Raw genomic sequence first — 25,145 nt, 5'->3', positions numbered from 1 at the left:
GGGAAAGAGAATTGATATGCTGGAATATAATTTTACCTGGTGTTGAATTTATCCTTAAATTTGTGACTAGCACCTTTCCAAAAATAATAACATAGCAATTTGTGCATAGCTGCTTTCCATTTATAGCAATCCAACAATCAATAGGCATTTGAATTCCATTTCTAATGTCTAGTTAATTATAGATTCTATAATTAAAAGTTGATTTTAAGATTTGTTTCTTTCCTAAATAATTGTCTCTCCACTTATTTATGTATGCTATCCTTTTTTACACAAAACAAGTAAAGAGAATTCAATCAAAATATCTCATCTTCTACTGGCATCACTCAATTATTCAAGATGATATTAGAGCCATCAAGATTTTACTCACCATGAGGTCACAAATCCTTCAAAATTGAACCTCTCCTTCAATACGAAGAATCATTTACAACATTGAAAGCATTTTTCATCCAACAAGAGTGGCAAAAACATATGTTAAAGATCCGCGTAGAATGAAGTCAATAACTCCAATAAAAAAGGCTAATGATCAAGAAGTCGACAACTCCTTTGCTAAAATAGACCTCAAAATAAAAAATATTAATAGCCAAAATATCGAAAGCATAATAAATATTCAACTAAAGAATCAACAATAAAAATAAATCACAACAATTTTTCTACAACAAGTACCAAGAAAACAAGTGGAAGGCAACTAGCTATTCTCCTAAACATAATATAATTTTAGACAATAAGCTTGACAATTACAAAAGATAAATTCTCACATGCCCTCATTTCAAACACTTGGAAGCATCAAATCATATGATGGAAGATAAAAAGCCTTTCAAAATTAGAACACATGCCATGAAACTTATAACTTTTGAATTACATGAGTTACAATAAAAAATGGTCATAACAGTTTATTCTCTCAAAAACCTGATATTTGACTCTATGCTTCTAGTATTTAATCTACACTGCAAGTTATTATTAATCAAAAATTAAAAATTGTGTTTTCTATTCCTCATATGATACGTCACCTTTAAGCCTTAAACATGAGGAGGATGATTAGTAATGCAGAGATGTGTTCAAAATTCCACCTTCTAAAGAATAATCTCCTAAGGCATAAGACATTCAATATAAAATCTATCATCCAGCTAAGCACACTCGTAATTCCTATACTGGTCAAACATACAAATCATCCTAAAATTATATTTTATTCCATAATGATGTGTAAGCACAACCTAGATCTAAAATGTGACCGCTTTAAAATAATCCATTTTGAACACTAATAATAACCGGTGGAGCTTAAAAAAACTGACAAAAGGTTTTTTTTAATATTTTTTTTTACTGCATTCTAACAAATTGGATTAGAAAAGGTTGTATGTAAGAAAATAGAAGAAGAAATTATTGCAAACTAGACACATAGCTATAACCTAGGGGTGCAAACGGCAATCAGTTTGGTTTGATTAATTAATTAAGCTCCATCTCGAGCTTAATTCTATAAAGTACAGGAACCAGGCTTTTATTATAAAAAGAAACAAATATATTAATTCAAATTAATGTTATAATAAAATGATAAATAGAACGGACAATTAGTAGATAAACAATAAGAAATCCCTTAATGATAAAATATAAAATATACACTTTTAACTAATTTATAAAAAAAATCTTAAATTTTAATATATATTATATATTTTTAAAGCAGCCAGCTAACGAGCCAAGAAGTTTGTTGGAGTTGATTTGAAGTTGGCTTGTTAGCTCATCGATCTCAGCTCACGAGCTAACAAATTGAATTGGAGTTGGTTTGACTAGACTTGTTAGCTCGTGCGCTTCATTGAGCTCAGCACACGAGCTAACAAGTTAAGTTGGTTTAAATTTGGTTTGTTAGCTCATTGAGCTCAGCTCACAAGCTAATAAAGGAGTAGGAGCTGGTTTGAACTTGGCTTATTAGCTCATCGAACACACTAAAAATGTAAATTAAAAAAAAGGATAAAGAAAAAAAACCGAAGGACGCTAAGTATCAATCACCTTTTTCGAGCGAGCAAGCCGAATGTTCCTAACCTTATTAGGTGAGGAGAGATTACTAACTTCCTTCGCTGCCTTCTTTTGTGCTCCATGGGGACCATATCCATACTGCCTCAGTTGTTTCCTCACAACCTTGTTGTAAATGAAGGTTGATCCCCTCAGCTGAGGTAGCACCAGCCATGTCACAAACATCAATTTTACCGTGTACCATATGGGCATCCTTCAAAGTCAAATGAATAATCATAGTGTTAGTAAATATATGGTATTTTATTAATGTACTAGTAATAAGGAAAATGTACAAACATACCACTCAATTTCTATGTATTTACATATTTAACTCCTCAACTTTAATTTTTACACATGCATAATTTGTATTACAATTTTAAAAAGTTAAAATAGTGAAATTTTTTATGTGATTTAAAAGATTACGGTGGTATAAATACAAAAAGTAAATTTTTGATGTTAGATATGTAAATACATAGGAATTGGATCGTATGTATGTAAATGCCCCTAATAACAATATTTAATAGGGAAAAATATATCTTTTTTCAACACTCGAAAAGCTAACCCAGGAGCCACTTTTTGTTTTTCATTTTCCGATAGGCAAAAAAAGCATTTGATTGAGATAGTTGTATTTAAAAATACTCAAAACATTTTTTAAGTGTTTTGAGTGGTATGAAAAACAAGTTGATTTGATTTTTAAAATAAAAACATATAAAAAATATATCAATCAAATATGTTTTCAAAAATAGAAGACAAAATAAAAATAAAAACAGGAAATAAGAGTAACGCCAAAAGGCCTTAAAGTTTTGAGTTTTTCAAAAAAGTTTGATATATTTTCGACATGATCATTTTATTTTGCTTCAAAACAAAACATAAACAAAATAAAATAAATAAACAAAAACTCAAATAGTCCCTAATTTTTTTTTGCAATGAAAAGGAGTTAACTCCCAATCACATTTTCAACAATATTTTTGAATGCATAATTGTCATTCACCACCCCTACTAGGAGCCAAATGTGGACCTTATTCTACGGTGCATCCTCTTGGTTTGGGCCCCATCATGTTTAACAGCTTTAGCTATAGGGACTTAATTTGGTGATTTTGGAGATTGTCAGCTAGCTTCAAATAGCTGCACGTTCGCCAAAAAGTCATTATCCCAAACCTTCGCTTTTTCAGTACCCTATGTATTAGGCTATTAAAAGTTAAAACCTTATTTTTGATGACCAAAATATGAATATTGCAAGAACAAACCACATAGGCAGTACCGATAAAAAAAATTTATAAACGCTCCCCTTAGACATGCTAATGTAAGAATGATGCTAGAGTACTATAGAAAATAAGAAAATTACATACATAGCACCCAATCCTTATGGATTTACCTATCTCACACCCAAAATTTTATTTTTAAACACAACGCTTCACCTATGGATGAAAAGATGAAATTGGCTATTAAAAGGTGATAATGAGTTCTACTTTTCAAAAAAAATTTGTAATAATGGAAGTTTTGGATGCTATTTATGTAAAATCAATTAGATATGATGGCATGGGGGATGCATATCAAACCAAAAAAGGTCGTTACTATTATTATTATTACTAAGGCAAAGATAACCAAAAGCTAAGCTAATGCAAAATTTAGTAAGCAGCAAGTTATTCAAAATAAACTATGTTATAAGAGAAATTAAATAAATAATCTAAAAGAACAGATATTTTTACAATTAAGAGCATATGATGCAATAGAAGACATACATCTACATTATATTTTCTAAAATTCTAAAGCACTTTCATGTTAAAATTTTAATTTAGTTATTTATTTATTTATTTGTTTGTATTATCTTTATTTTAAATGGGATAATAAGTGTTTTAATGTTTATTTATCTAGATTCAAATTTTAAATTAAATTTATAAATAATATTTCTACAAACAAAATGGGATTAATGTCATTTGGATAATCAATCATTGATAACATTTTAAAAGATTATCTCCCATGTTCCCACAAGGTTTTTGCACTCCACGCTAAAAGTTATAATTATATTCTCCCCTCTTTCTACACAAATTCTCTCTCAATTTCTATTATATATCTAGCCCTAGCATGAACTAATTCTAGCATTAACCTTAAGCCATATGATTCCTTCATAAATTAATAAAGTCTAATAGCACGATTAAGATAATAAATATTATCATTAGGTTCATCAATCTCAAAATTAATAAAATTTTAAGTATTACGCAAATGATTCTTAATCATCTCATGATGACATTGACATAATCATACATTGAATTTGATGATTAAACATTTCATGTGCATCTAGACATGTTTGTTGTTTGGGGAAATTGCATATATACCACCCAATGGTTTTGTAGTTACATATCTAACTTTGTTTTTTTTTTTTATAAGACTCAAATATTTCATATAGCAAAAAAATGCCATCATTTTAACTTTTAAAAAGTGAAATACACCTTTTCATGTCTAGGTAAGGTGGTATGCATCTAAAAATCGAAATTTTGGTGTTAGATATGTAAATACATAGGAAATGAGTGGTATGTATGTAAGTCTCACTTGTGGAAAAACCCAAAATCAATTAGGTCCAAAAACTACACAGAGTTTTAGCTGAGCAGTCTATAATGATGCCTAATTGAAAGATTTTTCTTCTTTACATTCTTCAATTAAGCTCTTGATGCAAACACAAACAAGCAGTCCAACTTCTCTTAATTAGCTCATTTTATATAGCTTATAGAAATTTATAATTTACATTCCCTAATCATTTAGCTCATAAGAAATTTTTGGAAAATGATTTATCCACTTCACATAGAAGATCCTCAAACATTATGTATTATAAGAGAATGTTAATATGGCTTGCAGGGTAAATTTAATAAAATTTAAGGGTTGTATGGTAACAAATATAAGTATGATTTCACTTAAATTTTGCCTAACAAAAAAAGACAATTTTAACTCTAGAATTTAGGGTATGTTTGGGGTAGCTGCAGCTTATTGAATAATCTGTTGATAAGCTAGGTGCGATGGCTATTATAAATTTTTATTTTTTTTAGAAAAACCAGACCGCTGCCAGAAAGCTGTCACCGCACCTAGATAGGTGCGGTGTGAAAACGCTGCTTTCAGCGTTTTCAAAAAGCATAAGCTGTCAAAATGCAGTTTACCCAAACAGTCCAGGTGCGTTTTCAAAACGCAACCGCACTAAATAAGCTACCCCAAACAGATCAATTCAATCCATTCTCGATTTTGCCTTAAATCCTGAATTTATTAAATCACATTTTTGGTAGTATTTAGTAAATCCAAACCTACAGGATTTACTAAAACTGTAAAACCAGCCCTTAGATTGGCTATTGTTTAAATATACAATTGATTGCTGATTAGAAAAGTGAAATAAAATGAGTACTTGATAATTATAATATTAAGATGAATTGGTTGCTAAGATTGAAAAATGAGTAAAATAAAGAGATTAGAGAGAGGCAGTTCCAATAAAAACAAACTCAGAGATTTGGGGAAACTAACGTGGAGTGATTGTAAAAATGACTAAAATACAAAAAACTAAATTTAACACCAAATAAAAAACACTCACAATGCATTCCAAATTTGCTAAAATTCGGAATTGAGCAGCAATTCAACAACCATCCAGCTAAATTGTGAGCAAACGAAGAGATTAGAGGCAAAAATACAAATACCGTGCCAGTAAGTGCTCTGCAACCATCTCAAACAAGGTCAGGAAGGAGTATATGATCCAGTAAGCCAGCCACTGCTCATCATCCACCTTTGATGGATTCTCTATTGCCTCCACCGACGCATATCTGCATCCATCAACCACCGTCATAATCCAAACATCAAAAAGATTTCAAGCAAACGAAATCTTCTTCTTCTTTACGAAATCAGAAAGTATAATTAATTAATTCCACTCACAAAGGGTATAATAGCATAACGCAGGGCCTGCGAATTAGGTGCAAAACCGTAAGCGGTCAGTCCAGAGCAAGTATAAATTAGGGCAAAATAAAGAGGACAAATCGGATTACCCTGCAATCGCGTAGAGTTGCGTAAGGATCGTCCATAGTTGCGCCATGATTCGTATATCTTGCTCCTTGATGAAGAACAAAAGGGGCCGGCGAGTGAAAGGTTTTAGCGAGGAAAAGAGAGGGATAACAAGGATTTGAGAGCATAGCGAGATTTAAAAGGGAGGAAGGTTGAAAGAGGAAGAAGGGAGCATGCATTATATCATCAATGTATGCGCATTAAATGATACAATCAAAATATCTCTCAACATTCCTTTCATGTATGTTGAAATATTAATGTTTAATATATTTTATTTTTGGTGTTCTCAATTACATGTGAATCCAATGACATGAATGTTTACAATATTCTCATTCTCTACTTTCCTTTTTTTTTTTTGTATCATTCATTACATATAAAATGAATCCAATGGAAATATGACAAGATATGTCATGTGCCTCTTCATCTTCTGTTTATTTTAGAAATTCTTTCAATATAAAGTATACCCACGTCATATCATTTCACTTTTAATGAAAACCAATTTTGCCTTGAAATTTGGCCAACTTGCCTAGCCCGAGGCAACCAAAACTCACCACGACTCCACAATGACAACCAATCAAAAGCCTATATTCAAGTCAACAGGTATATTTAGGCCAATCGGATCGTCCGATGACGGGTGATCGATTAAGTTGAATGATATCGAGCGGACGGTCAAGCCTGCCTCGTGTGGGCAACCTAACCCACAAACACCTAGCAAAATCTATTCGTATGGCTAGCTATGAAAGAAAAGACAAAGGGATTTATGAAACCTCACGAACGTGATGTTTGATGTTGTGTTCTATCATGTAGGATGAAGCTCTCCTAGTGATATGAGAGATGGTAGCATTCCATCGAAGTTCCTAACTTCGATGAAGTTTCAGCAAAGCTCTGGCGTTCCTTCCCCATGTTGAGATGAAGCTCTCCTTTGATGTAAAGAGAAGAAGTCTTGCACCTTGCTAGCCATAGTCCTCAGGAAGCTCTCCTCACACACTCAAAGAATGTTGGAGGAAGAAGAAGATAGCTTTTTAATGCAGGGTGGAGAAGAAGGGAAAGAAAAAGAAGAGGAGAGTTGTGAGAAAGAAGTCCTCACTCTCACCTTTCTCTCAATCTCTTCACCTCAAAGCCTTCAAGAAGAAACCCTAGCTCCAAGGAAGAAAAGAGTTCAGCTCTTGGAGGAGGCAAAAGTGTTGAAGGTCGTTGATAGAGGAGAATGAGGTGGAGAGATGGAGCTGAACCAGCCTCCCTATGCAAAATCCCCAAAGTGCCCCTTAATTAAGCCAAAAATGGCGAATCAATGGAACTTAGGACATGCAAAAAAGTGTTAATCCCCCAGCCTTTTCATACCCTCAAGAAGATCTCCTCAAGTCCAAGGAGGGCATGAAATTTTGGTTTCAGGTGGCACACCTCCATAGGGTCGTCATGCCAAAATTTGAAATCTGAGGGGGTTCGTATGGTCACACCAGGCTCGAGTATGATCACGCTACTCTACCCACGTGGTTGGCGTGGTTACACCCACAACATGATGTAATTACTTCATGGGGTCTATCTTGCGGAGTGGTCATGCTGCCTTCAGGTGTAGCTGCGCTGAAGGTAGCCCCATCAACCCTTACGGAGAGGGGTTAGGCGTGGCCATGTCCGATTTGAGCATGCTAACACAAGACCCTTATGGGTCATTTTTCGTCCCGGGAGTCCTTTAAGTGCATTTCAACACGGAAGAGCTCTCCATGACTAGAACAGGTCACATAGGTCTTAGAATGATCGTCATACTTGCCCCTAAAACGAGGAATCATTATGGATCAGTGTTGGTGACTGTCTAGCATGACCAAGACAAGAGTAACTCTAATCTGCAGATGGAGTACATTTGGTAACGTCCCAACAAATTTCTTGAGCTACGGGAGGGCACGCGTCAACGCTGCAAGCTCCCACAATATCACAGGGGCATCCGGTTTCCGTGACATCAAAAATAGATGTCAATGATGACCATGAATCAAAAAAAAATATTTTGTGTGTCTCTAAACAAATAAAAATACATGGTGACAGTGCAAATATGGCTATTATGGAGGATATAGATTCAAAATGTTCTTAAAGTACTATTATCATGATTATAAGAGAAAACTTTATATTTATGAAAGACATATACTAGAGTCAAATCCTTATTAATAAAGTAGAATGAACAAGTATTATTGTTTGTCAAGTTTTTGAAATGAATAATTTATGGGTCCTTTAGATACATAGCATGATACCACTCAATTCTTATCTATTCACATATCCAACTCTAAACTTTACTTTTCAGGATGATGCCAATCAAAATTCATCTCACATAATAAAAAGTCAATTTTTTTACTTTTAAAAAGTGAAATACATCTTATAATTCACTGGTAAGCTGCCATATATGTAAAAGTTTAACTTTTGGTGTAACATATGCAAATATATAAGAATTGAGTAATCTGTATGTAAATCTTACTATTCTTTAGTAAAAGATTAATTCATAAATAATTTAAGGCAATTTCATACCTAAAATCTCAGCTATTTGCAAAATTAATAAAAGCTTATCTCCATTTTATAAATTCTCCCTTATAATATCAAAATTCACAATAAAATCTTAGCCTATAAGTAGGGCTGTCAAAACTGCTCGTTGTTCGCGAACAGCTCGTGTTCGCCTCGTTCGCTAAGTTAGCAAGCCGAACACGAACAAAACAAACTAATATTTATTCGTCTGTGTTCGGCTCGTTTTTGCTCGAAATACTACTAATCAATTATATATATATATATATCTTTGATGAGTAGTATTTTTAAAAAAATTAATTGACTACAAGACTACAAAGATTTATAATCAATTAAAAGTATTAATGAAGAAAATAGAATAAAAATTATTAAATTATATTCAAATGATGTTTTAAATCTTGCCCTAATCCTTAACATCTTATAACTACGTGATTAGGGTTATCAAAACGACTATTTGTTCGTGAAAGACTCGTGTTCGGCTCGCTAAGCAAGCAAACCTAACACGAACACACTTTTTAAGCTCAAAATATAAATAAGCCGAACACGAGCTAAGCCTAGGCTCGCTCATGCTCGGCTCGCCTGCACCCCTACCTATAAGTTTTTACTAATTCACAGGCTAGTACACTGTGATACAATTTAAATATATACGATCGATAATTAAAATATTAATGTGTATTAATTTTATAAATTGATATAATTTTGGTACAATGTATGTAAATTCTCAAATAACTTTACATAATTATCCATTTGTATAATTACAAAACCTTTCCTTTTTATTTCCTGATCTCCTCTCAGGCCCATCGCAACGCCAGAATAGGAAGGATAATATTTTTTTTTCTATTTTTTTCCTTCCGAAGCTCTTATTTTCTTCCCTAAAACCCTTCCACGGTGACTGCCGACTGATCTCTGAATCCCGCCATTTAACATCGGATGCGAGCTGATGGATTACGGGATTCAGAATAGCCATCATCTCTCCGCCGCGCCGCAAACCTTCTTACAGTCACATCCGCATCCACAACCACAGCCACAGCCACAGCCACAGCCACAGTCACAGGCACAGCAGCCGCCTCCTGCGGCTGCCCCAGCCGCTTCCTGCGGCTGCTCATCTCTATTCGGCCTACTACTCCACGGCCAACCCCAATCCTTACCCCAATACGATCGTTAAACAAGAGGATCCATCGCCGTCTGGCCTCGTCTATGCCGACGGTAGCGTCGCCCAGGGTGCAGAGCACTATGCCATACAAAGCGGATATGATGGTCAGACTGTGTCATATGGCGTTTATCAGCAGCAGCAGCACGCGGCATCGTACCCTTATGCACAGGCCTTAGCAGCGGCTTCATTTCAGCAAGCTGTACGCATTTCCCCTAATTCTGGTGAAAATGTATTTTTAAGTATAGTTTTGCGTGGATGGCGTTCCTCTGTCTTTTTCTTTATTGTGGTATTTGCTTTCCCAGCTTAACTGTAATTATTTTGTGTTAAAGATTTTGGCTGAGGACCAGTTTTCGGTGTTATGTTTTGAAGCCTGGGATTGCATTACAAAAATATTTTTCTCCACAAGCAAATTGTTGGTGATTATTTGGGCTTTGATGATAATATATGTGCGATAATTTATCCTAGGTTGAATCTGCTTTGGTCAATTGCTTATTCTTCCTTACCGTAAACATGTTGGACATCTCTTATTCGAGACATGTATAAGTTCAATCAGCTTTCTCAATGAAGATCCCTCTTCAATAAATTCACAATGTTCTTAAACTAATATTTGTAAATCCTTTGTAATTCTTGGACGATCATGCATTATGTACTCAGTGTTTGCTATAACCCTAGATTGCCGGGATTCTCAATGCCAAAGAGAGGCTACGTGACAAAGTGCAGTACAATTGTAGGCCGGTTTGTTAATTCTAAGGGGGTGTTCAGTTGCAAGTAGGATTTAAGTTAAATTAGATTTAGTAAATCCAGTGAATCCAAATTTATCAAGTCCATATTGTTAAATCTGAAATATTGTTTGGTTCAATTAAGACTAAATCTAGTTAAATTCATTTGACTTGTTTGGTATAAATCTCTTTTTGAAGTATTTTCTTCCTAAGCTAAATCCATTAAATTCAACTAATTGTTAGATTTAATAAATTTGAATTTACGTCATAGAATAAAGAAACAAAAAAAAAAAGGATTTAACATGACATCCAATTTATCTAACCCAACAATGGTGTTTGTTTGGATTTACGTTAAATCATTAAGCAGATTCTATTAAAAGTAGCATACCAAACACCCCCTAAATGTTCTAAAAATTAATTTTTTAAATTGTGTTGTACTCACGAACAAAACAAAAACATGGATCTCATAGCAAACTCATGGATGTCAGTATGAATTTTTGAGCAACCCAAGTCAAATCATATTCGGCTTGTTTGGGTCAAGTTGGGCCTTCGTCTTCCTCATAAGTACCTCTCTACCTATGTTCATGATGTCATCAATTTTAAGGATACAACATTCTAGTCCTATCTTTGCCAACAATCTTGCTCATGAAGGATTCAACTACCAATATGGAGCACATAAAAAACCTTAGTTGTTGGCGAAGTCCTCTCATTTGCCTTTGTTAATTCAAAAGCCTTTGGATGTTTTTTGAATTTTTTTGGCATGATGCTTCATTTCATTACAAATTATTTTCTTTCGAAATGCTTATTTTGAAATGTTCAAGCGCTTCTTTGTTTTCGGGTATGTTGGACTCATTTTGTTGGGTTGCGAATGTGGAAGGGCCACCCACTTTTTAGATAAGCTTACTCCTAACATTTTGAGCACTTATTTTTTTATGTCGTTTTTGATTTGATCAACACAACTTTTATGTTCTTATCAGATAACCGAGGAAAGGGATTTAGATTACTAAAAGTTATCTGATCTTTTTTTTTCTTCTAGAAATTGTTGTAGCTATTGTATTTTTTAAAACTTGGTAATTTGACATTATTTTTTTATTGTTGCAGCTTTACCATTTATTCTTGTTCATTGTATCTTTATCTTCTCGATGTATCATTGAAAGCCACTGTCGAGTAAGAGCCCGTTTGGCGCACCTTATTAGTGCGGACGACAATTTGAAAACACCGACCGAGTGTTTGTTTCGCGCGTATGATTGGCGGTCTGAAATCGCTCGATGTCAAGCTTTCAATATTTACGATCGTGCTACGGACCCCACTTTCCGCATTCTATTCTAGCTTATTACTCTCCGACCCCTCGATCCTGCCACCGATCTCATCCCAATCTTCTGCCCTTCTCCTCTGCCCTTCTCATCATCCGATCTCTCGCCTGTGCTCTGATTCTCACTCGTCCCCAATTTTCCCTCGTTCTCCCTCACCCGCACCTCACTTTGGTGCTCTGGCTCTCTTGTAATAGTAATGTGTTTTGTTGATGCATGTGTTGGATCTATGTATTGCAACGGTCTTTGATGGATTCCTTCATGTTTTCACAATAGTGTTCGATTTTTTTTGCCCTTGTGTTGGCTCTATTGGCTCTGGTGATGCCTTGTTGTGTGTTGATTTGTTATTAGTCATAGAAAAGGTATGGATGTATGGGTTTTTGATTGTTTGATGTCATAGAAATAATTTGGATGGCATAAATTTTATAGTTTTGGCGTTAGATAGCCGTCAAATGCATTGCCCACCACGATCATCATCCAAGTTCTGTAATGCGTTTTGTTATGGCATAAATGACCCATTTCATGATAGAAGTATCATAAGATGCATAATTTTTGCTCTGGCTTCTTTAATACAGAAATTTACCAATGGCATTTTCTAATGTCAAAATTTTTGAGTTCATGGTAAGCTCTATTTAGCACCTAGATGTTGAAAGCAAATGTTTGGAATGTCATGGAAAGGAACCTTGTGCTGTCTTTCTTTGTTAATTTTCTGAAGCATGATATTGATCTATGTGCTTTCCCTTGGGTGAATTATCTTACAACATATCTATGACAATTTGGTAATTTCTTTTTTGCATCGTAGGGGTTGGCAAATAGTTATGGATAAGCCATTGCAGTTCGCTCACGATGGTTTGATGATTTTTTATTCAATAAAGTTCTGGTTATTTTTTTGTGCATGCCTTGTGCTTCTCGCATTTTATGTTACTGTTTCTTTTGTTGGGCCAACATTTCGACATATTGCACTGCCGACAGTGATCAGAGTGTGATGGTTTCCCACGAGGACATTGCAGCTGAGGACAAACATCGTCAAAAATTTAAATTAAATATTTTAATATTTTTAATTGTAGTTGTAATTATATTTATATTTATTTTATTTCTTTTGATACTTGCGCATGAGTGAGCACTCTATGTTATTTTGTTGAACTGATCTGTAATGGTTTGGGGCTTCTATTTTATTTATTATTTTGCTAATACAATTATGTCGCAAACAACATTCTAAACAGGGGCAAAATAATCATTTATCCAACAAAAGCTACAAATAAATTGTTTTGAATAAGCTCCCCAAACAACAAGCTAGCTTATTCTAATAATATACAAATTATCAGATTGTCAGGATAATCTACTTATCAGTAGATTATACATAATCTACAGCTGCACCAAACAGACCCTAAGAGCAATCAGAAGCAGTTATTGCCTATTTCATCTTCAACCTCCACATTAGCATAAAATCCATGAATAACTTTTTGGTAGAAACACAAGCACCAATACCACCTATACAAATTTTTAGTCATTATTTAAGGATATTATAGCCCATGAATATCATGCTAATGTTGGTTTAAAGTTAGAATAAAGTTATTCGTATAAAAAGACATCTTTCCTTTTTTTTTTTTTGCGCACATGAACTCACACATAGATGCACATGAACTCACACATAGATGATCTTTTAAACATGAACTGGAAATTGAGCCCAACTATTAGTTTAATTTGAGGTTGAAGCTAACAAGTCACTTTGGTCTACAAATTAAATTTTAGGTTTACATTTTTACTCCGCACCCCACTATATCCTCAACAGCACATTGAATTATAATGACAAATATTATTAGCTAGTGTATCTAAAAGTTAATTCCAGCCATTCTTCAATGAAATGTTTGCTTGGTTAGCATTTATTTTGCCACAAAATTGGGTTTTAACTCTTTTATTAGGAGTTAGTAAAGCCAATAGGGTGTGACTCTTAATCGAAGTTTATATACCAAGGAAGACTTCCCAACCTGAGTCTTAAAAACTTTTTATCAGTTTTAGTTTTAATGTTGAAGATTTGTCATCTAATTGCAGAATTTTTGAGCCTCATATACATCATGATGATATTTCTATAGGCAGGCTTTTTATTTGCCAAAGGCAGATCAAGTGCTTTCCTTTTACTAATTATAGATGAGATTGTTATTCATTTTATAAATTTTAGTTTTATACTTAATTGAAAATATCATTTACTTTGAATTATGCTTCTTTGATTGTATTAACATATCCACACTTTAGAGTAAAGTACTTTAGAATGGAATTATATGGATCATCGGGGATTTACTATGGACACTTGACTTCATGTTATTTTTTGTCATAATTTTGTTAGGTATTCTATGCCATTTTGATTTTATATTTTGTTTTTGATTTGGTTGATGTTATTGTTATTATATTTACAATTTTTTAGTTTATATTGAAGAGTGATTGATCAGAATTACTTAATTTTATTATGTTGTGTTTTAGTGAAATGAAATTATTTCCTATGGACGTGAAGTCCTCAGATTCCATATGCGATGCTTGAAAAAATGCTAGTGGATTGCACAGACATCTATTTATTTATTCTTTTTATTAAAATTAATTTTCTCATCTATTTCTCACATCGCTTATTTTTTTAGAATTTTTTTACTCATATTATTTCCACGTCAAGCCAAAATCTTAATCTTTGAAAGCTTCCTTGCATCACGATTGTCAATTAAAGGTGTAATATCACGTGCCACATATTTTCCTTATTTTCTTTCTTTTATGATCTCACATTACTTGAAATCTTGAATAATGTGGTTTTTAAGGTATGTATGTGAATCCCCTATAACTTATATTGTAGGCTGTTTTTCATGGAAAATCTTTTTTTATTCCAGAGGCAAACCAAAGGTTAAAAAGTTTGGTTATTACCTAACACTCAGGATTTTAAGGATTGAATTTAACTTGAAAGTTGCCATGTTTGTGTGGGACATGTGGTGGGCATATTGCTTGTAATGTACGCCCTATTTGAATTTTGAGTTGTCTCCAATGAAAATATTGTGTGCTCCTATTTGTGTTCACAAAGAAAAATATTGCAAGTTGTTCTCTCAAATTGATCCCAAAATAACTTTTAGCAATAATGGACATTTGGCATCAATGCCTACTCTAATTTCTATTTGAAAATATCTTACATAAAAGACTATAAGGAGGATAAATGTATTTTGGAGGACTACGTCACCATGAAGTGTCATGCTATCAAGCTAAACAACCTGACCAACTACCTCAACCTCATTAGTTGATCGACTCATCCTGCGAATAGCATTTGCTTGTTATCTTATTTTTTTTTTTCTTCAACTAATTAGTTTATGTTGTTCTTTTTTATGACGATAATTATACACATTTTGTGGTATGTTGATAAGTTGGCTAACTGCTTTCTTGTAAGTTAAATTATAGTTGCAGTTTGCTATTCTCTCTTACTCTATATAAATAGGAGCTCATGTAAACTTAGCATAATGAAGTTCCTAGTTTTAATGTTAGAATAGATTCAAGTTTCTATAGATTACGTCCCTGTCCAGATTGGTCGCTCGTTTCCTTCTATAGATTAACTCCTCTCTCCATTAAGAAGCCCATTGAAGAAGTATGGTGATTCAGGCGCAAACAAGTTGTTTTAAATGAAGATTCATCCCTTTTACAAGCTTTTGTGTCATGTTGATGCTTTGCCTAAGTGCGATTTTGTCTTTTGTACGCTTAAGGGTAATTTAGTCTTTTATTATTATTGTTGTCTTTTATTATTATTATTGTTGGATATAAATAGGCCTATTTTGTCTTTGGTTGAGTTTATGCATGAGATTGAGTCTTGTATCATAGGTTTTGGGTTTGAGAGAGCTTTTCTACCTCTCAAATTATAGCTACTCCTCTTTTGTATTCATGTGAGTTATTAGTGTTTTATTGTTTTGATTGGCGTTCAGGAAATAAAATTTGTGTTTTCCCTAATTTATGTGGAAAATGTGTCGATTTTGATGTCGGATTGTATTATTTTGTACCTCTCCTCATCATAGAAAGGTAAAATGAACCCAAACCTTAAATCTATATCACACTCTCCTTTTTAATCTAGTTTGGCCAATTTACTCTTTTATAGTTTATTTTGCCAAACGATTTGGTTAAAATATCTTTTTCGATCCTTTGATTTTGGTTAATAGAGTTTATTTTATGACATCTTTAAATTCATATTACTAACATCTTGATCAAGAGAAGGATCGCCAATAAAATGCCTCCCAATGCCAGATTAAATGGTATTTGAGCAAATGTTTTTCTTTATGAATCAAATGAAAAGGGAAATGATATTCGTAGAACCATGTCTAGTTCATGGAATTTCCATAAAACTGGAATGTCAAACCAACCTCATGGAACTACCATGATCAATAATAATATCCAGGATTTGCATGACATTAAATCGAAGTGCTTAACCTCCTTTTATTTAATGTGAAAATTCATTTTTTGGCAAATGAAAGCACATGTGTATTTAATATTGAGAATGCTGATCTTTCCATTCAACCATCACATAATAATCACAATGTTACATATATAAATAAGGGAACTACTAATTTAAGACCATTTGATATTGTCTATTCAAGACAAAGGACTACTCAATAGAATGGACTCTACTAAATTTTTGAACTTTCTGGAATGTTTATGCTCTCCAAGTAATATCTCCATCAAATCCTCTTATTCCAACATTGAGTTATCCAATCCAAAAATTGAGCCTAATATCTATTATAACTTTCCCATTGTACTCCGATAAAATGCACAATCCTTTACCAAACATCCTTTATCTCATTATATAATTTATGAACGTTTATCACTTTCTTTTCATAGAATGTTGTAAAATTCTCTAGGGGAAGGAGGCTATTTCTAAAGTGATGAAAACTTTCGAAAAAATAATACATATGAACTAATATATCTATTATAAGTGGAGATAACCATGGGTACGCTGGGTATTCTATTTCTTATATAAAGCTTATGACATCATAGAACAATATAACAACAACAAAACCTTTATCCGACTAAGTGGAGTCAGCTACATGATTGCTTTTTCTTCATTGTGCCCTATTTAGTGTCATATTTTCATTTAATTCTACTAAATTAAGATCGTTTTTTATACAATATGCCCAAGTCTTCCTAGGTCTACCTTTGCCTTTCTTAACATAAGCCGAATCTAAAACATCTTCTCTTCTAATCGGATCATCAGATGGTCGACATTTAATGGGACCAAATCATCTAAGACGACTCTCTCTAATTTTGTTCGTCTTTGGAGCTACACCAACCCTATCACAAATGTATTTATTTTGCATTTTGTCTCCAACTGTAAAGCCACTCATCCGCGTAATCATTCTCATCTGGGCAACACTTAACTTAGTTTTATGCTTCTCTTTTAAAGGCTACCATAGAACAATACAAAGCCATATTCATTGCGAAGGGATTCACTAAAAAATATGACACTAATTGTCTAGAAACATTTTCTTCAGTCGTAAAATTATTTGCAATAAGAATTCCCTAAATATTAGATGCTAACCTTAATTGGCCACCAGTACGGTTAGCTGTTTAAAGTGTATTTCTGAATGGAGGCTTAGAAGAAGAAGTTTAGCTGGATGAACTGCCGAAATTTGGTTAAAAACTTGGCACTAAGGTGCAAATTGAAGAAAATTTGTATGGATGAATATAAATGCCAATGGCATGATTTGGTAGGTTCACTTTGTGAAGGTAAACTGTTTTATGAAACATTGATAGGATGAGAAAGTTGTTATATTAATCGTATATGCAGATGATATAATTCTAATTGAAGATGTTGTTCTTCGATCTTTGAAGTTTTTTTTTTTTTTTTTGTTGTATGAAGATTACTACTTACTAGATCAAAGAAGGGAATTATTCTCACCGTAAAATTTTATGATTGATCTTCTTAAATAGAGGAAAGTAAGTGGTTATAGAACAACACACACTTCATTTGATTCAAATAAAAAACTTGGGAATGACAAGCAAGACAAATTCGGTGAATATAACTTAATGTAAAAAATTATCAGGAAAGTTAATTTATTTAATCCGGCACACACCCTGATATTGCTTTCACTGTTAGTCTTATTAGTCAATTTTTACATTCACCATATGAAAATTTTGGAAGCTATATATTGGATTCTTCGATGCTTGAAAGATTTTCTATGCAAATGTTTATTTTTCTTAAAGATAAGCATCAAACCATAAGTGATATACTAATGTAGATTTGTTTAGATTGATCAGTGAGTTATAGATCCTTGTTAGGATATTATACATATGTTTGGGAAAATTTCCTACATAGAGAAGCAAAAAGCAGAATGTAGAAACAAAGTTGAACCCGAGTAGCGAGCTATGGCCACTGGACTATGTGAGATGCTATAGGTGGAAAGAATTTTCAGGGAACTGAAAATAATAATAACTATACATATGATATTTTATTTTGGCGATAATGCATCTATTAGCATTGCACATAATCCACTACAACATTATCTAGCAAAGCATGTTAAGATTGATATTCTCTTCATATAGGAGATTGTGTGGTTATTTGCATGCCTTTTGTTCCATATATTTAATATTCTTGCCAAAAATTATTTAAGTCTTATTTTGAACTCTTTGTGAACAAGTTGGGCATGATTGATATATATATGTATAGATACAGAAATATATATATGCATAAATTTGGGGTGTTAGAATTATGAGTTAATTAATATAGAATTTATTTATTTATTTTTAGCAATTAAATCAATTATATTCTATGTTATTAGGTTTGTTAATATTTTATTATTTTATTCATGTTCTTCACGACTTAGTTCTCCTTTAATTGCCATGTATATCCTTCTCTCTCTCTCTCTCTCTCTCTCTCTATATATATATATATATATATATATATCTATATATATCTATATATCTATCTATCTTTGTATTAGATGATTATTGCAATCAATCAATGCAGTTTTTTCCTATGCCCTAAAACCAGAAGAAGATATTTTTTGTAGGCAAGTATCCCCCGTTAGCACCTAGACCCCATAGTTATTAAATTTCCCCTTTGAAGGTATGAAAAGAAAAAAGTCTTGTTCTAATTAATTGATTGCAAATAGGACCAATAAAGGATAAAAAATTTTCTAAATACCTCATTCTCGCCAAGTTTAGGGAAACTTATCCTTAATGTCTTTAGACACTTTATTGATCATAGGGAAATTTTTGCAGCTAACCTAAGGCTCATGAACATACATGATAAAAATGACCTTTTTTTTTTCTTTTGTAGAACCCTTAACAAAGAGTGATTAAATTTTCACCGAGTGTACTTGCTCATTTGGATTGGTATGGAGTATTTGCCAAACCATGCCTGAGGGGATTGATTGGGATCATATAAAGATTTTTAGAGTTTGCATACTTTGATTGATATTTATTTGATTATCAATATAAGTGGGTTCTCCATTTATACTTCCTCCTTGGAATCCCCATTGAGAAACACTTCTAAACTCAAGTTGATGTAAAGAAAAGTCCAAATTTCCCAGTAATGAGGATAAAATTTTAATTGTGTTGAGTTTGATAATAATAGAGCTTTTTGATTGTGAAAACATGTGATTAGGTGTATCTTTTTGTAGCAAGTTGGACAATAAATTTATTTGCACTGTCATTTGCTCTGTATTTGATTGTAATGATTTATTTGTATCTAAGAAATTTTTTTCATGATGGAAGTTTAAAAAGTTCTCATGTCTGATCTGTTTCTAAGGTTTCATTTATTATTATTGTACATTTCTTCCACTTTGGGTTTAGAGAACTTTATGGATATTATTTGGAATATGTATTTTATCAATGCAAGTGACAAAATCTTTGAATTCAGGTGAACATCTTTTATATGTCATGATTGTAGATTATGTGCTTGGTACATGACCTCATTCATTTTCTTAAGTCCATAGCACAATAGAGATTAGCACTATGATCCATGAATTTATTGTCATCAGTTTGTAATTCTTTGAACCGTAAACTAATTTCAAGTTCTTGGTGTGTTGGAGATATGTTGATTGCTTGCACTCATAGTTTTTTTATTCTCTTCTAGTATGGACATGTAACCCGTTCTACACATAATGGTTTTATTGACAAAGTGGAAGCTTGTGATTCTGTTTAGGCTTCAATGGGTTGGATATACTGATTAGATTACAAGGAAGTCTGCGACTATAGTTAGGCTTCAATGGATGAATGAGCAATAAGAAATGTTTATTATCTAGGAATTTGATAAGAGATGATGGTGGTTGATAAAAAGAATTTTAAACTTAACTTCTTCGCCTTGAATTTTTCATCATAGGTATTTTAGGTTTGTGGTAAGATTGGTGTTCAAGGAATGTTTTGCCAATGGAATTATAAATTTTTCTATTGATTGCGTGATAGTATTTGTACATTTTCTTAGAAGTATTTGATGAATGATACCTTTAATTGATATATAATTTGATTTTCTTTGATGCTAGAAATAAATGTGAATAAGGATTAAATACCAAAAGAATTTTGGAAATATATAAGAAATAATTTTGTTCTTGGGAAATGAATAAAGAGGGGGCTGAATATGGGCTTGAAATTTATGGAGGCCATTTTATTAATTAGATATATAATTGGTATGGTGTTTTTTCTATAGGTACTTACAAATTTTTGTAGAGAAAATTTGTGCTTTAGCCACGTTGAGTGATTTTTTTTCTTCACTGATCATTTTGTTGAGTGTGTCTATATAAAAGCCTTGGTGAAAAGTCTCCTGGTGTAAGGGATAGTTTCTTATTTAAAATTTTCTTTGACATATTCAGTTTTTAGGTTTAGATTTTGGGCTGAAATTGAGTTTATTTTGGTGTTGAATTGTTTTAAAGATTTTCCTGTTTTAGTTTTTCCTTCATTAAGAAAATCAAAGTAAGGCAGATGTGCTTGTCGTTGAATGAAATAAACCATCTAAATCAAATGAAAATTTTAAATCTAGGTTGTGCTTACACATCATTATGGACTAAAATAAAATTTTAGAATGATTTGTATGTTTGACTAGTTTATGAATTACGAGTGTGTTTAGCTGGATCAAAGATTTTATATTGAATGTCTTTTGAATTTCGTCAGCGAATAGATGTAGAATGGATTTCTTAAGGCGAATAAAGTTTGAGTGTCCTGGGCCAAAGTGCCAAATCATGTTTCATTATCATTATTTAAAGTTTTTGAATTTTAAGTAGGTGATTTGTTGGATACATGACTCGTTATCTAAACTTATGCCTTAGGGGATTATTCTTTAAAAGGTGGAATTTTGAACCCATCTCTGCATTGCTAATTATCCTCCTCATGTTCAAGGCTTAAAAGTGACGTATTATATGAGGAATTGAAAACACATTTTTTTATCTCAAGTGAATTTTCTGATTAATAATAACTTGCAGTGCAGATTAAATACTAGAAACACGGAGTCAAATATCAGGTTTTTGAGAGAATGATCGAACTATTATGACCATTTTTTATTGTTACTCGTGTAATTCAAACGTTATAAGTTTCATGGCATATGTTCTAATTGTGAAAGGCTTTTTATCTTCTGTCATATGATTTGATGCTTCCAAGTGTTTGCAATGAGGGCATGTGAGAATTTATCTTTTGTCAAAGCTTATTCTAGTAATGTCTAAAATTATATTATGTTTAGGAGAATAACTAGTTGCCTTCTACTTGTATGGTAGTTGATTCTGGATCAAATGGCGATAAACTTGGTCAAAATTTCATGATTTTGTCATATCAAACTACTTATTCAATTATTATAGTCCATCCAATGTAACTGAATAATTCTTATGAGATGTCATGATTTGTGTCGTCCAAAGGTATCTCACTTGCCTGGAGTTAGAGCCTTCTATAGGAGAAAATATTGTCTCAGGAGTCAGATTTCATCAAGTGTAAGCTATGCACCCACTGGATAAAAAATGAAAAGCTCTATATTTTAATGTGTGACCTGACCCGATCCAACCCATTGCTTCGAAAACAAAGCCATCATATAATATAATGCATGACCTAGCCTGATCCAACCCATTGCTTCGAGAACAAACCCCTTCACGCCGAATTAAAATCCAGTTTCTTCTAACTCCATCAGGTCTTTCGCAGAGCGTTATTCATCTGTGATTTTGGTAGATAATGTTTGGTTTGTTTGAAATCCCTCGCATTGTCGATCGTCAGACGCATAGTTGTTATTGTCCCTCTGTCTCGCCATGTAAGTTTTGTGATGTTTTAGGTTTATTATCCGAAACAAATTATATGTAAGGATTTGGGATTTAGGGTGTGAATTCATTTGCTTCTCTTTGTTTTTTCAAGCAAATTAATATACAGGAATGGAAAAACACAAGGAAAACAGGGAGCGTAAGAGTTGAAAGAGAGCATCTAGGTAATTTTGGTTGTATGGTTGTACTTGCTTTGAAAAGTTTATGTAACTGAGATAAACATTGCTTCATGTAGTCTTTATTTGCATTGTGCAATGACAAGCTTGATAGCTAAATTATCCATCTGAATTGATGATTTGGTATTGGAAGAGAAACTGTTTCATTTTACTACCACAATATTATGTATGCTAATAACTCCATACCATTTCACTAATAACACCACAATACAACCACAATAACACCATAATATGACGACATGAATAACACCATTGTACATCCACATTTGTATGACAATAAGATCAATTCATTACACTAATAACACCGCAATACAACCATAATAATATCACAATACGATGCACAAATAACATCACTGTAGAACCACGTTTGCATGACAATAACGTCAAATCATTACACTAATAACACAATAATACGATGACACAAATAACACCACTGTACATCCACATTTGCATGATAATAAGGTCATGTCATTACACTAATAACACCACAATAACACAAAAATAATATTGCAATGCGACGACACCACTGTACAACTACATTTGTCTGACAATATCACCATAATAACATTAAAATAACACCGCAATACGATGACACGAATAACAACGCTGTCTCTCACATTTGCATAACAATAACATCATGTCATTACATTAATAACACTATAATACAACCAAAATAATACTACAATACATCCACATTTGCATGACAATAAAACTATGTCATTAAGCGAATAACAACACAATATGACGACACAAATAACGCCGCTGTACAACCACATTTGCACAATAATAATACCATGTCATTACACTAATAATACTATAATAACAGCACAATACGATGGCACGAATAATACTACTATACAATCACTTTTACATTACAATAACATCGTGTTATTGCACTAATAACACCACAATACGACGGCACGAATAACGCCACTGTGCATCCATATTTGCATGACAATAACATCATGTCAATACACTAATAATACCGTAATAACACCACAATACGTCGGCACGAATAACACCACTGTACCACCACATTTGCATGATAATAACATCACATCATTACAATAATAACATCATAATAGCATCAGAGTAACACCACAATACGAGTGCACGAATAACACCACCGTACTATTGTCATTATACGAAATTTGTGATAACATCAATCAAATAATAACATCATAATAGCACCAGAGTAACCCCACATTTGCATGATAACAACACTTTGTCATTACACTAATAACACTGCAACACAACCACAATAAGTCCACAATACAATGACATGAACACTAATGTACATCCACATTTGCATGACAATAACACTATGATGTTACACTACTAGCATTACAATACAATCACAATAACACTGCAATAACACAGCAATATGACGACATAAATAACATCATTGTATAACAACATTGCATGACGATAACATCATGTCATTACACTAATAACACCATAATACAACCATAATAACATCACATTGTGGCAGTTCTGTGGTGATATTTTTGTGTTGTTATTGCGATATTATTGTGGTGTTATTGAGGTGTTATTGATATGCTATTGTGATATTATTTTGTTGTTATTATGGTGTTATTGGAGTGGTATTGTGACAATTTTGTGGTATTATTTGATTGGTGTTATTGAGGTGTTATTGTGATTTTATTGTGTTGTTATTTGAGTGCTATTGTGGCGGTTCAGTGGTGGTATTCGACTTGTGTAATTAATGTGTTATTTTGATGTTAGAGTAGTATTGTGATTGTTTCATGGAGTTATTCAACTGATGTTATTGCATTTTTATTATGATGTTATTACGGTATTATTTTGGTATTTTTGAGGCGTTGTTTAAGTGATATTGAACTGGTGTTATTGTGGTTTTATTATGGTGTTACTGCAGTATTATTGAAGTGTTATTAAGAAGTTATTGAGTTGTTATTGTGGTGTTATTGTGATATTTTTGTGATATTATTGAGATATTATTTATATGTTATTGTTATGTTATTTGAGTGATTTTTAATTGATGTTATTTAGGTGTTATTATGGTGTTATTTTAATGTTATTTGAGTGAAATTTGATTGATGTTATTTCGATGTTGTTATGGTGTTATTGTGATATTATTGTGGAGTTTTTAGAGCTGTATTGTGGCGGTAGTCGACTGATGTTATTGAGGTGTTGTTGAGGTATTATTATGGTGTTATTGCGGTATTATTGGAGTGTTATTGATGTGTTATTGTGATATTATTTGAGTGATATTGTGAGTTGGTGTTTTTGCATGCAGTTTTTTTTAATGTTGTGTTTGCTTTTTGCATGCAGGTTTTCTTATGTTAATTTGATTTTGAAGAGGTTTAATTTGGTGTTACTATGGTCGTATCTCATTTGTATGACATGATCATTTTAGTGGCAGCATGGTGTTATTTTGTTATTGATTCTGTGTTATTATGATAATATGTATGTTGTAGTGTAGACATATTTTGGTGTAATAAGGGTGTTAATTTGTCTGGACATATTTGGTATTATCATGTATATATTTTGTTATTATTTTGTTATGGACATATTTGTGTTGTATTCTGGGTATATATTTTGATGCTATTAGGTTTCTAATTTTTCTACACATTTTGGTGTTATTGTGGATATATTTCTGTGTTATTCTGGACATATTTATTGTTATTGTGGACATATTTTAGTGTTATTCTAGACATTTTTTTTGTGTTATTGTAGATATTTTGGTGTAATTGTGGACATATTTTGGTGTTATTATTGACACATTTGACATTAACAAAATATTTTTTTTTTTTTTTGCATTATCTTTTGCAGATTTTTGACCTAAGGATGTTCAATTGTTGGTGTTGATAATCTGTAGTAAGATCTGTTCGTGATATGATCAAACATGCCATATCTGAGGAGACTTTGAACAACTTGAAGGTTATGGATGTGCTTTAATTTTTTGATCAGCCTCTATATCCACAAGATAATTTCCTAACACTACACATCTTGAAATGTTGGGATGTTCAACA

General features: G+C 32.6%; 2 protein-coding genes across 5 annotated transcripts in view; one reads left to right on the top strand and one right to left on the bottom strand.

The window, feature by feature from the left end:
* LOC110025342 (zinc finger protein 346-like) overlaps window positions 1-6,225 on the bottom strand; it is a 9,873-nt gene extending 3,648 nt beyond the window's left edge. For 2 of the 4 annotated variants that reach the window (XM_020725772.1, XM_020725774.1), the window contains exons 1-4: window positions 6,018-6,225; window positions 5,908-5,934; window positions 5,676-5,798; window positions 1,999-2,215 (exon numbers count right to left, since the gene is read on the bottom strand). In XM_020725772.1, coding sequence (XP_020581431.1) covers window positions 1,999-2,215; window positions 5,676-5,798; window positions 5,908-5,934; window positions 6,018-6,064 — 414 coding nt within the window. In that variant the 5' untranslated portion in view covers window positions 6,065-6,225. The remainder of the gene's footprint in view (window positions 1-1,998; window positions 2,216-5,675; window positions 5,799-5,907; window positions 5,935-6,017) is intronic. The other 2 variants (XM_020725775.1, XM_020725776.1) reach the window with 2 other exon arrangements.
* Window positions 6,226-9,337: 3,112 nt separating this feature from the next.
* The window catches only part of LOC110025407 (zinc finger protein 346-like), a 29,033-nt gene continuing 13,225 nt past the window's right edge, over window positions 9,338-25,145 (top strand). Inside the window, exons 1-2 of the mRNA XM_020725865.1 lie at window positions 9,338-9,583; window positions 9,618-9,887. Coding sequence (XP_020581524.1) covers window positions 9,476-9,583; window positions 9,618-9,887 — 378 coding nt within the window. The 5' untranslated portion in view covers window positions 9,338-9,475. The remainder of the gene's footprint in view (window positions 9,584-9,617; window positions 9,888-25,145) is intronic.

The sequence above is a fragment of the Phalaenopsis equestris genome, unplaced genomic scaffold (genome assembly GCF_001263595.1).
Source record: "Phalaenopsis equestris unplaced genomic scaffold, ASM126359v1 Scaffold000297, whole genome shotgun sequence".
Lineage (NCBI taxonomy): Eukaryota > Viridiplantae > Streptophyta > Magnoliopsida > Asparagales > Orchidaceae > Phalaenopsis > Phalaenopsis equestris.
Note: the sequence above shows the minus strand (reverse complement) of the source record. Positions and strands in the feature narration are given on the sequence as shown.